Below are 12,231 nucleotides of genomic sequence, written 5' to 3'. Positions count from 1 at the left end.
ACACACACTCACTCACACACACACTCACACACACTCACACACACACACACTCACTCACACACACACACTCACACACACTCTCACACACACACACACACTCACTCACACACATACACACACATACACACTCACTCACACACACACTCACACACACACACACACACACACCACCTAGTTCCCTCCCTCCCTTTACCTCCTGTGACTATGTTGTTTCCTTTTCTACATGTGATTCAAGCATCCTTATTTGAGAAAATACTTGAAAAGATGGCACAAGATATATACTGTGCAGTTTGTATAAAGAAAGCCAAGCAAACATGCTGACAATGTAGAAATGTAGGCTGGGCATGGCTCATTAAGTTTTAAGACACAATGTAGTAATTTAATTTTAGTGTAGTAAAGATGCATACAAAGAGTAGCAATGCGGTAAATGTGTTATTATCTAATGTTACATATAATGCAGTTATTTCTTGGCTCCCATTACAAAAAAAACCTTTGTGTTATCTGAGTAAACGTGGACAAGAGCAGATAGACAGGTGGAAGTCTAAAGTAGTTTGCTTAGAGCTGTGGTGGAGATTGTATTTAGTTTTACTTCTATTTGTACTTTGATATAATTGAAGCTTCTTAAAAAATAAACTGTCCATACTGACTTTCTTCCAGTTCGTTTCGGGAACTATTAAAAAGTTGCGCAATCCCACACTATTGCTGGCTACTCTCAGTCCCAACGGCTCTGCTGCCTCCATGGCTAGCCCCAAGCAGAGACCACCCATCTTGCTGCAGATTTTACTCACAGTCCCAGCCATCCAACCCCTGTGGTCATCTGTCCCATGTCCCAGTAACTTGGTAAACTCAAAACTCTAGAGGCTTGTAATTTATAAGTCAGATTTATATCAGTAAATTCTCACCCCACAAATACCCACACAATGAACTCAGAGCCAAATTATATTGATTTAAATTGCTCACCTAGATAAGACAAATTGTCCTGTAATTATCCATCCCTTATAAGATATTCTTAGCTACCTGTGGCTATTTAAAGCCACACTGAATCTGGATCGTCTTTTCCTTCATCCATCTTCCTTCCCTCCCCTCTCTGTCCTCCCTCTCCCATCCCTAAATTTCCTTTTCCACTGCCCAATCACAGGCTTCTTGTTGTATTAATATTTAAATTAATTGGGAGAAAATTCTGCTACACCAGGTTCTTCAAATTAGAATTGTTTTGTAATTATAAGACACTTTAAAAACCATGTGGTCCTCTCTGCTGCTCCATCCCTTACTATCATGGTTATAGATAAAACAAACAAACAAACAAAAAATAAACACCAAAAAAAACCCTAGTGTTTGGGACTGCTCCATTCTTGGTGAATACTACAGACAATAGGAACTAAAACCCCCAACTCCTGCTGAGCACTGAGTAATTTCTTTCTTGATTATAGCCAGAGAGATGCTTCTGAAATATAAGAAATAAGAGAAACCAGAAGCAAAGGGCATGCCTGTACCACAAGAGATAGGTCTTCCCAAGGGTAAAACTGTTCTTCCTAATAACTTCTTGTTGATTTAGTGGTTGGAGGGGTTATATTAAAACTGTTATATAATGTACCTTGCACTATAGCAAGTCTTTGGGCTTTGCTTTTGTTCTTAGAGCCTCAAGTCAACCTTTTTCCCCTGTCAGTATGGATCCAATAGGTGAAAATCAGCTGAAGAAGAAACATTTGGTGTACTATTTCATTGGGGATTTTTCATTTTCTGCCCTATCTCTTGATCTTTCTTTCAGATTGAGGTAGTTTCAGTAGGGATTTGTGCGTGTGAGCTTTTATTTTGTTTTGTAGGTTCCTATCTTCTGAGTTTGGAAGCCACTCACAAAGGTAACCTTGACAGTGGGGAATTTCCTACTCAGTAAAGCAGTTCGCCAAGCAGGAAAAAGGTTGTTGCAGGTACTCAAGGCAGTCTTGCTGCCTGCCAGGAACATGGACTCAGTAATTGTTCATGCATCACGAACTTGTTTTCCAGGGTGGATCACTTGTACACCTTCTTTGTTCAATGGTCTCCTGATGTCTACGGGAAAGATGCCAAGGAACAAGGCTTTGTAGTGGTGGAGAAGGAAGAGCTGAACATGATCGACAATTTCTTCAGTGAGCCAACCACCAAGAGCTGGGAGGTAAACACCACCTAGCCAAGAGAAGACCTTGTCCTGGATGGACCCTGAAATGCCAAAGCAGAGGAAATGGTCTTGTGTTCACATTCCAAAAACTATTAATAGCTGATACTATTCTTTTGTTTTCTAATGTATTTAGGATACATTTTGAAACACAAAGTTTGTCTCCTGTGCCATATCAGAATGGCTAGCTTGATTTGACTGGCAGTTACAGCTTGCTGACCCTGAATTCCCTTTATCAAATTAGACCATCATATATCAGGTACCTCTTTGGTTGGGGGCCCTAGTGGTATAAAGATGGATAAGACATATCTCTGTGTCTAATAAGCTTATAAGACTGAGATAGGAGATATGAGTGGACAAAGAGGAATATATCTGTCACACCTTCCTGCCTCTAAGCCTGTTTCATATTTTCATGGATATCTCTGGAATCTGGTCCGTTGATCTATCTTACTCTGTTCCTATCTTGAATCCCCTGAAGCAGTTTTACTCTCCTATCTTAGGTAGATGGTGAATGCATTCAGGGACATCCCACTACCAGTTATCAGGGTGAATTGCTTAGGGGTCCTTCCATCCTTTATACCCATCTAGACCATTGTATTCCTGGGGAGTATACCCTCATACCTGCTCTGATCCTAGGCAGTCAAGCATTGCCACAGAAAACCTAACAAGCGAAGCCAATCATGGTGGCACATACCTGTTCTCCTGCTATTCCGTGGGCAAGGATGGAAGGATGTTTTGAATCCAAGAGTTTGAGATCAACCTAAGCAGCAGCATCTCCAAAAACAAAGCAAAGCAAATGCCACAAAACAAGCAGAGTGATACCAAGATAGGTGGGCAGTTTCTGAAACCATACGGCTCCTGACTCGTAACTAGCAGTGTTTCCTTGGAATCTCTCACAGGTTACCTTAAGCTCCCTAGCCCACTTCAGCATTCATGCATCCTGGTATTGGGCCTCCCTCCAGTTTATGACAAAGTCGGAATTGCACAAATTTATTTTCTGATCCTCCCTCTCCTGCATTTTAAATGATCGTTTATTTCAATCTTAGTTTCTGGCTCAGAGAAAAAGAGACTCTTTTCCTCTTTAAGGCTGCATCCTGGCTTATCAGCCATCTCTGATCAGAGTCCCATTGACTCTGTCTTAAATGTTGTAGGGCCTTGCACCCCTCTCACTTGCCAGACCCTCCTTATCCCATCAGGATATCAGCACCTCACTTGGGCTCCAGTCTCAACCCACCCCACCTACTGACCCATCCTTTCCTGTGCTCAGGCCTTCAAACACACCTATCTTCATTTCATAAGAACAATGCATGCCAGTTAGAAAAGAAAACTTAGAAAGTAGAGTACAGACATTAAACTTAAGTATCTAATCATACATTTCTTTGGACTTTATTTTCTGTTTGTTTGGGCACATGGGGTCCTTTTTTTACTCCACACAAAGATTCTGTTCTATATAGTTGGCATACAGCTTTTCCCACCTGACATTTGAAGCCTTAGTTTTTAATGCCTGCTTTTGTTTGTCTGTTTGCTTGCTTGCTTGCTTGCTTGCTTGCTTGTTTTAATAGGTCTATACTCAGTCTATAAATTAGGCTAGCCTCAAACTTCCTGCTCAGGCTCCCAGATATAAACCAGGCATCCTCCAACTAGTTGCTAGTATTTTTACAGCTGTTATAATTTATTTAACAGTTTCTCACTTGAGTTATTATAGTGTTTCAATCATTTCACAAGAATGAGGTCTTCCACCTTAATTATTTAGAGAATTTCCTGGAAGTAGAGTTATGAGGGACAAGGACAGTAGGTTTCTATGACTCCTAAGTTTTATGTGTCAGCAACTGAACTTGCCATCAGCGTGAGGGATTTCCCACTGGGTCTTGCCAGTGAAAAGGCTTGTCAATATTATGCTTTTTCTTTCTCCTAAAAATGCTTGCTAAATTGAAAAGTGGGTAGTGTTATCATATAATTTAATTTTCATTTTCTTGACTATTGATGAGCCAAAAATGAACATGCTCATACATGAGTTAGCCACCTGTGAGTTTCTTGCTGCTTCTGTTTTTCTATGGTTCATTTTCCTAGAGCAGTGGTTCTCAACCTTCTTAATGCTGTAACCCTTTAATACAGTTCCTTATGTTGTGGTGACTTCCAACCATTGCTAATTCATAACTGTAATCTTACATTGTTATGAATAGAAATGTAAATATCTGATATGTGGGGTATCTGATACATGACCCCCAAAGGGTTTGCAACCCACAGGTTGAGAACCACTGCCCTAAACTACATTAGCAGTTCTCTGCTCCACTGAGTTCTTGTGATGAAAGAGACTATCCACAGATAGTTTGACAGATATTTCTTCATTTACAATTTGTCTTTTGATGTTGTTGGTGGCTTTTATGTTTGTTTTTATTTTGTTTTGTTTTGTTTTTAAATCTGTAGTTAGACGTATAGTCAATAGTTGATTCTTTTAAATATGTATGATAGGTATTATTTTTAGTAATAATTTTTTCCATCACTATTGAGTGATTTTTGAGATTTCCTTCAATCTTTAGAGGTCTCATTTATGTATTGTATGTGTTGTCTTATTTAACTTATCTTTTAAATATGTATGTATACTTAAACACTCCCAGGCTTAAAGCTATGAGTAGTATGTTCCCATTTCCCCACCCCCATGGCCTGTAGTAATTGTTGACCACCTTGCCCATCCCTGGATTTCAGGCAAGGGAAGGCATTGTCTCTCTCCATGTGTATGTGTATAAGTGTGTGTGTGATGGGTGCTGTATGATATGTGCTAACAAGCATGTGCCAGTATGCATGCCCCTGTGCATTCTTGAGAAGATCAGAAGAGGATGTTTGGTGTCCTACTCTATTAGTCTCTACCTTATTCTTTTGAGACAGCTTCTCTTACTGAACACTGAGCAAGGCTGGCAGCTGGGAAGTCTCAGCAATCCTCCTGTTTCCATGTTCTACAGTGCTGTGATTACAAACCTGCCAGTGGCTGTGCCTAGCCTTTTACAGATGCTGGCATCTAAAATCAGTTCTTCATGTTTTCATAGAAGTACTTTTTTACACTGAGCCATAGCTCCAGCCCTCTGGATTTCTAAAAAGTCAAATCTTAGACCCTTACCTCAGGATACTTTGGTTTAGTAAGTCTATAGGAAGGATGTTAGAATCTATATTTTTCAAAGCTCCAAGATGAATCTGAAAAACAGCTAGCCTTTCTAAGGATGTCTTAATAAGTCTCAAATCTATGAATATAGGGGTCTATAATTAGAAGTCATATTATTTTATTGATTTGTTTATTTGTTTGTTTACTAGACTAGTAGTATTTGATAGAACTACTCTCTTATGAGACAAGACCTGTTCAAGACACTGAAGTTCTTTACTTCTTCAGATCTTACCCATGTCTCTCATCTCTTCTTCTAGGGGTCTTTGTTCTTCAGCCTTCAGGAACCTAGAGCATCCATCTCTGTGCCCCTTGCTGCAACCCTGTACCTGGCATATTTCCCCACCCTGCTCACAGATGGACCCACCCACTCCCTTGTGAATAAGCCTTCTCTGGGCACACCAGATGTCCCAACCCTTCTTTGAGCCTTGAACACATTCAGCTCCTTTATTGCATGTCATGGCATTTGTTTGGCTATAATTTCATCTTCTGTCACTCATTCATAGGAAACTATGGGCTGTGTCCCTGTGCCTGGCAACGCACCTGGCATGCCCCAGAATACAGGAAGTGCTTAATAAAAGTTGGCGCTCTCCAGCATCTAGGAAGCACTTAATTAACGTGTTCTATCACGAAATGCCAGGCACTGAAAATGGTGCTTCTCCCAGGAACAGAAGTCAAGTGATTTTGCCCTGGGTTGTTAGATATGTGCATGGAGGGTCAGTCCTGGCTGATGTGTTGTATCCACTCATCTGCCAGAGTATAAACAAGAACCTACTCCAGGACCCTGAACCTTCAGCAGCCCCTGGGACTGAAAGTCCCTGCTGTGTGGAAGAGTAACAGAAGGACAGGTGAAAATCGATCTCTTGTAGATCTGTATTTCTTTCCAAACCTGTGTCATCTGATCTGAGGATCAAAGAGAACCCCAAAGAGGACTTTATCAGTCACTAAGATGCATCCCATAATGTGAAATGATAAACTGTACTTTGCCACCTGTTTTGTCAAACTGCACATAGGATGGCATTGTCCACTGCCTTCTATAAATCAGAAGTGCTCCCACTCTTTCAAGTTACTTATGTCAACAAACTCTAAAAGTAACATAGAAACTGTTGCTGCTGTGGTGAGCTTGGCTACACCCCTGTCAAGGGCTCCTTTGGTTTGTAAGATTCAAACTGATGCTGGGAACCAACCCTCACCTGTTTAAAATGGAGGTTGAAGTAGGTGAAAGAAAACCTTGAAGAGACAAGAAGAGGAGGACTGCTCAGTTACCTACCCTGAGGGCATATGGAGGAAGAGTTAAGGAGAAAGAGAGAGAGAGAAAGAGAGAGGCGGGGGAGGAGGGGGGGGAACTCCACAACACCAGGACAATGGGGTTTTATTGTACTGCTGGGTTTCAAAGGTGAAAGTGTCATTTTACAGACTCCCCGCTCTGCCTGACAGGAAGTGTGCCTGGTCTAAATCCTAATTTGGGTGTGTTCCTGTAGAAACATTGAACACCCCCCCCCTCCTGAGGGAAACAGAAACTCAATCGTGCAGGAAGCTAGAAACCAAACCGTAGAGGGGAAAATACAGTGTAGGTCAGCCCGGCAGTCAGTGACTGGTGTGCAGGCAGCCAGAGAAAGACCAGAAAAAGACCGGCTCCTCTCTGTGGATCCAGTCTTCTCTCCCAGCACCATGCGAGGCAGAAGACTGCCCCTGGACATTCAGATTTTCTATTGTGCCAGGCCTGACCAAGAACCTTTTGTGAAGGTAGGTGGGCATGTGTCCCGTGCTGGGAAGCTTGGGTGCCCGCTCGGGTGCTGGCTGTTCTGTCGCTGGCATGCCTTTGGAATTCCTTCTAGTTAGAAAGTATTGAGCACGTTTTTTTATTTGGTGTGGAGGTTTTGCTACCTCTTTCTGAAATTTGAAATCCATACTTGACTTGTCATATTCCCCAGACTGAGTTTAGACAGTTTATATTTTGTGGATTTTGAAAATAGAAACAAAACAAAGTGCTTTGTTTAGAATGTTTAAAATGTTAGCTTTGTGGTTCTTTGAAAGTGTTTCTGTAACTTCTCCATCAGAAGATAGGAAAATTCATAAGAGTATTTCCATATCCAAAATTCAGCTCAGAAGATGAATAATTTGTACATGTCATTGTATGTTTTGGAAGCCAAACCACATAGTACCTGACAACTCTCACTAGATGTAAATTTGATGCCTTTTCTCTATAATATAGCTGGCGCTACTACAGTACCTGGGCACTTTAGAGAGCTAATTAACCCTCATATGTTTCATGTAGTGATTTGCTGAGAAGTTAAGAGGGACAAAATGTTTTTAAGATGAGAGCATGAGTAGTTCATAAACTCAGCTGTATTTAAATAATAGATGTGTGTGATATGTTTTTCTGTCTAGATGGGAAATTTTCGATCATTGTGAATTGTGGAGAGAGAACTGTAGCCTGGTTGTAACTTAGAGTACAGCTCTCTGTGACTCCCGTTTGCTTCTGGTGGCTGTTATCATCCATCATTTCTACTAGTCTTAGTTGCTATGTACACAAACAGGAAGCGTAATTGAAACCTAGCCTTTTCGCCCCAAACTCTCTATTTATAGACTTTCTAAAGGATCTCTGATGATTTGCTTTACAATTTAAGTTTAGAGTCAAAGCGAAAGGAGCCTGGCTTAATTGTTTTCAAGTATATAAACCTTGTGGAGCTCCTGAGTTCCGAGCAGGAAGACCGAAACTGGAAAGCTTATGATTTTAAATCATGCATACTAAATGGTCAGCTGTCGTGGCTTAAATTCTGCATTTGTTCTGGATTTGAAACTTTGTCATTTCCCCCAAAGTCCTTTTCTGGTTATCTCCTTCTACCCAACACTCCACCTTTCGGTCAGCTGGATGCCCCAGGGTTGTTTCGGGGAAAGTGCGTCTCATCTGAGCTTACACATTGGCTATTTCTGTCCTCATTCAGATTATCACAGTTGAGGAGGCAAAACGCAGGAAGAGCAATTGCAGCTACTACGAGGAGGAGGAAGAGGAAGAAGAGGGACTGCCCATCCTCCAGCCCCACAGTGCGCTCCTGGAAAACATGCACATTGAACAGGTGGGTACTCCATGGACTGAACACTGGACTTCAGGCCCTTATAGAGTATCCCTTGGCCCTGGCCTGAGTGGAGCAGCTAGGTGAGGAAGCAGAGGCACAGAACCTAACCATAGCCAGCATCGCTTCCCCACTTCTAAAACATTACAGCAGCCTTCTTCATTGCCTTCCTGGGAGCTGACAAGACCTTAACAAAAAGAAGGCCATTTCTTAATATAAAAAAAATGGAAGTGATCTCCCATAGTCCTGATGCACCTTAAAAGGATCCAATAAATATTTTTATTATTTAAAATATATGTTATAAAAATATATAATTAATTTGTGTGTACTTTGCATTTTCTGAAAAGTTTGCTACTTGAATTTTTTGAAATATTTTTATTAAGATGAATGTGGAATCTCTTATACTTTTTTCACCAGCTAGGTTAGGAACATAAATTCCTGAAACCTTAAAGAATCCGACCAGGAGGGCTCAGGGACTTGGCCACACAGCTATGGAGGTGGGCTTGATGTGCCCCTGATGCTGCCTCCCAGCACTTGACTGTACTGCATTCCATAACTGCCTTGATAGTGTTTCTTGGAGAGACTCTTTATTAGTATTTATGGCACCTAGCTTAAGCTAAATATAGTTGACAGATGCGGGAACAAGGTGGACAAAGTCCCTATGAGCTCACATGGAGAACACAGGTGTTTCCTGGGTCTTGAGAACACCTCGGTCAGTAGCAGCTTTGAACCTATGGAAACCTAGAACAACTGGAAAACTATAAAATGACTAAAAGCCAGGCTGAATTATAAAGGAAAGAATATGTCTAGTTACTACCCCTTGGGCTGGCTTGGTTTGCTTGAGTCTTCAAATAGACAGTCTTTTCTCTGAGATGCACCGCATAGTCCTCTAGTGACATTATAGCTGTGCTGCTTTGTATAACAAATTTCTGTGACATTCAGATTAGCATAGATTTACCTAAGAACACTTTTTTTTTTTTTTTGGTATGAATATCTTATCAATGACACTGGAAGCTGCCAATCAGGCTCTGAGTGAGCAAGGTATCTCCTTGGTGGCCTCCTGGCCAAAGGAAACACTCTCAAGATTTCCTGTTTTCTCTCTCGGCTAGTGGTAACAAATATTTGCCAGAGCAAACCAGGTCAGGATGTGAGTGCGCGGTCCTTTAGCTTGGCCCGCAGGCTTTATGACTGATCAGTGCTTAAGATGGCCCTTTGTATTTCCTTCCCTGGATTGGCAGCTGGCCCGACACCTTCCAGCCAGGGTCCAAGGCTATCCATGGAGACTGGCCTACAGCACGTTAGACCATGGAACAAGCTTGAAGACTCTCTACAGGAAGTCAGCATCTCTAGATAGTCCAGTTCTTTTGGTCATCAAAGACATGGATAACCAGGTGAGGCCTGCTTCTCTCACAAAGAACATGTATCTTGTTTTTGGAGAGATAGGATTTCAATGTAGCTCAGGCTATATAACCTAAGGTGGTTTTGAACTCCTGATCTTTCTACATCCACCCTCTGAGTACTAGAATTATTAGTGTGTATCACAATAAATGGTTATGTAGAAGCTAGGGATCAAGCCCAGGGCCACATGCATACCAGACAACCTTTGCTAACTGAACTGTACCCCCACCTGAGAATGTGTTTCAGTGGTAAACTTTTAGAATACCCAACAGTAGAGAGACTGCTATATTGACTCCCAGGCTCATGCTAAATGGATTTGGACATTCTTGTTTTATGTCTTTCTCTTCTTGTTTTTGTTTGCTGAAGTAATTCGAAATCCTAATATAAAGACAATGGAGCAATTGCATGCTGAGAAATCTTTTCCCTGTGTTGACCATGAAGTAGAAAACAGTAATCTATAGCAGTTTAAAAGTAGAAGTTAGGGACAATCATGTGTACAGTTGCAAAGACAATCCCAGTGACATACCAGAGTTTTCTCCTAAGGGTCTTAAGTAGTGGCCATTGATGATGCCTACTGGGTGGGGGTAGTCCATGTCTGTTTATTGGGTCTGGGGTTCAGTGGTTTAGGAGCCATGGGAATCCTTTCATGGTACTCTTGCCTGTGTGGTAGCTGCCTTTTCTATGAGCTGTTTAGCTATTATGTAGTACCCAATCTGTTCTACACTGTTACCACCTCCTTCAGATCAGCTTACATTGTGCATGGAGTATGTGTAAACTATTTTCATTTCCTGTTCCATCATGCCATTACATGTTACATATCAAAGTCATTAATAAATTAGCTAGTTTAGTCATGTCTAATCAACACCTATTACGTACAGGACATCTCAGGTTGGATATTTCTCATCCAAGCTTCTTGGGATAAAAGTATTTTGAAATAAGGATTTGGGGGAGTCATGAAAGATTTGTATATGTATAAGGGGATATCTTGGAGAAGACAAACACACACACATAGAGAGGGGGGGAGTTTTCATAATTTTGTTCATAAAATAGGTTCAGGGTGCAGATTTTTCTACTTCTGGCATCATGTTGACACTCAGAAAGTTTGGGACTTGGAGGGGTTTTCTGATTGGGGTTGTTCAACCTGTGATGCTCAACTGAGGAGCTTGCTGTGAAGCACAGCTCTCTATCCTGCCAACTTACCTCCCTGAATATATATATATATATGTGTGTGTATATATGATGTATACATGTAATCCCTGCACTTGAAAGGCAGAAGAGATGAATCTCTGTGGACTCAATACCAGCCTGGTCTACACAGTGAGTTCCAAGACTGCCAGGACAACATAATGAGACTCCTGTCCAAAAAGAGATTATGGCCCTGGGGAAGTTATAGAAGACACATTCTTTATGATTTTATTGCCTTAAGATTATGGAAAGTAGAAGAACTGTTGCTGTTATTGTTGTTGTTGTTATTATTATTATAATATCAGGATTGATAACATCTTATTTAATAAGGATCCAAGGTGAATAGTGGGAACAATTAAGATGAAAATCAAAATAATGCCACAAAATGTTTAAAGTCACATAGAAAGTTGTCTTAGTCAGGGTTTCTATTCCTGCACAAACATCATGACCAAGAAGCAAGTTGGGGAGGAAAGGGCTTATTGAGCTTACACTTCCACATAGCTGTTGATCACCAGAGGAAGTCAGGACTGGAACTCAGGCAGGAGCTGATGCAGAGGCCATGGAGGGATGTTCCTTACTGGCTTGCTTCTCCTGGCTTGCTCAGCCTGCTCTCTTATAGAACCCAAGACCTCCAACCCAGGGATGGCACCACCCACAAGGGGCAATTGAGAAAATGTCCCACAGCTGGATCTCATGGAGGCACTTCCCCAACTGAAACTCCCTTCTCTGTGATAACTCCAGTCTGTGTCAAGTTGACACACAAAACCAGCCAGTACAATTGACCCCTTGTCAACTTGACACACAAACACATCACTATTAAGCCTCAACCCTTACTTTCTTATTTATCCCCAAGATCTAAAGTCCCACAGTCTTTACATATTAAAATTTCAATCAATTTAAAATGTCCAATAACTTTTAAAATTCAAAGTCTCTTAACTGTGGGCTCCACTAAAATACATTCTTCCTTCAAGAGGGAAAAATATCAGGGCACAGTCACAATCAAAAGCAAAACCAATGTCTGGGATCCAACTCACGATCTTCTGGGCTCCTCTAAGGGATTAACTGGTCACTTCTCCAGCTCTGCCCTTTGCAGCACACAGCTGGTCTTCTGGGCTCCAGACGCCTGTACTCCACTGCTGCTGCTGTCCTTGGTGGTCATTGTCTGGTACTGGCATTCCCAAAACACTGCTGTCTTTCGCTGTAACTAGGCTTTACCAATAGCCTCTCATAGACTGTCTTCACGGTGCCAAGCCTCAACTCCTTTG

General features: G+C 41.5%; 1 protein-coding gene and 1 long non-coding RNA gene across 5 annotated transcripts in view; one reads left to right on the top strand and one right to left on the bottom strand.

The window, feature by feature from the left end:
- Window positions 1-12,231, top strand: part of Ncoa7 (nuclear receptor coactivator 7) — a 187,555-nt gene that overhangs the window by 168,523 nt on the left and 6,801 nt on the right. For 3 of the 4 annotated variants that reach the window (XM_031380712.1, XM_031380714.1, XM_031380713.1), the window contains exons 11-13: window positions 2,005-2,152; window positions 8,255-8,386; window positions 9,622-9,774. In XM_031380712.1, coding sequence (XP_031236572.1) covers window positions 2,005-2,152; window positions 8,255-8,386; window positions 9,622-9,774 — 433 coding nt within the window. Of the gene's footprint in view, window positions 1-2,004; window positions 2,153-4,323; window positions 7,053-8,254; window positions 8,387-9,621; window positions 9,775-12,231 lie in introns of those variants that run through there. The other variant, XM_031380715.1, reaches the window with a different exon arrangement.
- On the bottom strand, window positions 1,795-5,758 carry LOC116097881. Its single transcript, XR_004121589.1, has 2 exons — window positions 5,542-5,758; window positions 1,795-2,196 (listed from the first exon to the last, which is right to left on the bottom strand). It is a non-coding gene; the product is annotated as an uncharacterized LOC116097881 (long non-coding RNA).

The sequence above is a fragment of the Mastomys coucha genome, unplaced genomic scaffold (genome assembly GCF_008632895.1).
Source record: "Mastomys coucha isolate ucsf_1 unplaced genomic scaffold, UCSF_Mcou_1 pScaffold2, whole genome shotgun sequence".
Taxonomy (NCBI): Eukaryota; Metazoa; Chordata; class Mammalia; order Rodentia; family Muridae; genus Mastomys; species Mastomys coucha.
The sequence above is the reverse complement of the archived record's forward strand: the minus strand, read 5'-3'. Positions and strand labels throughout refer to the sequence as shown.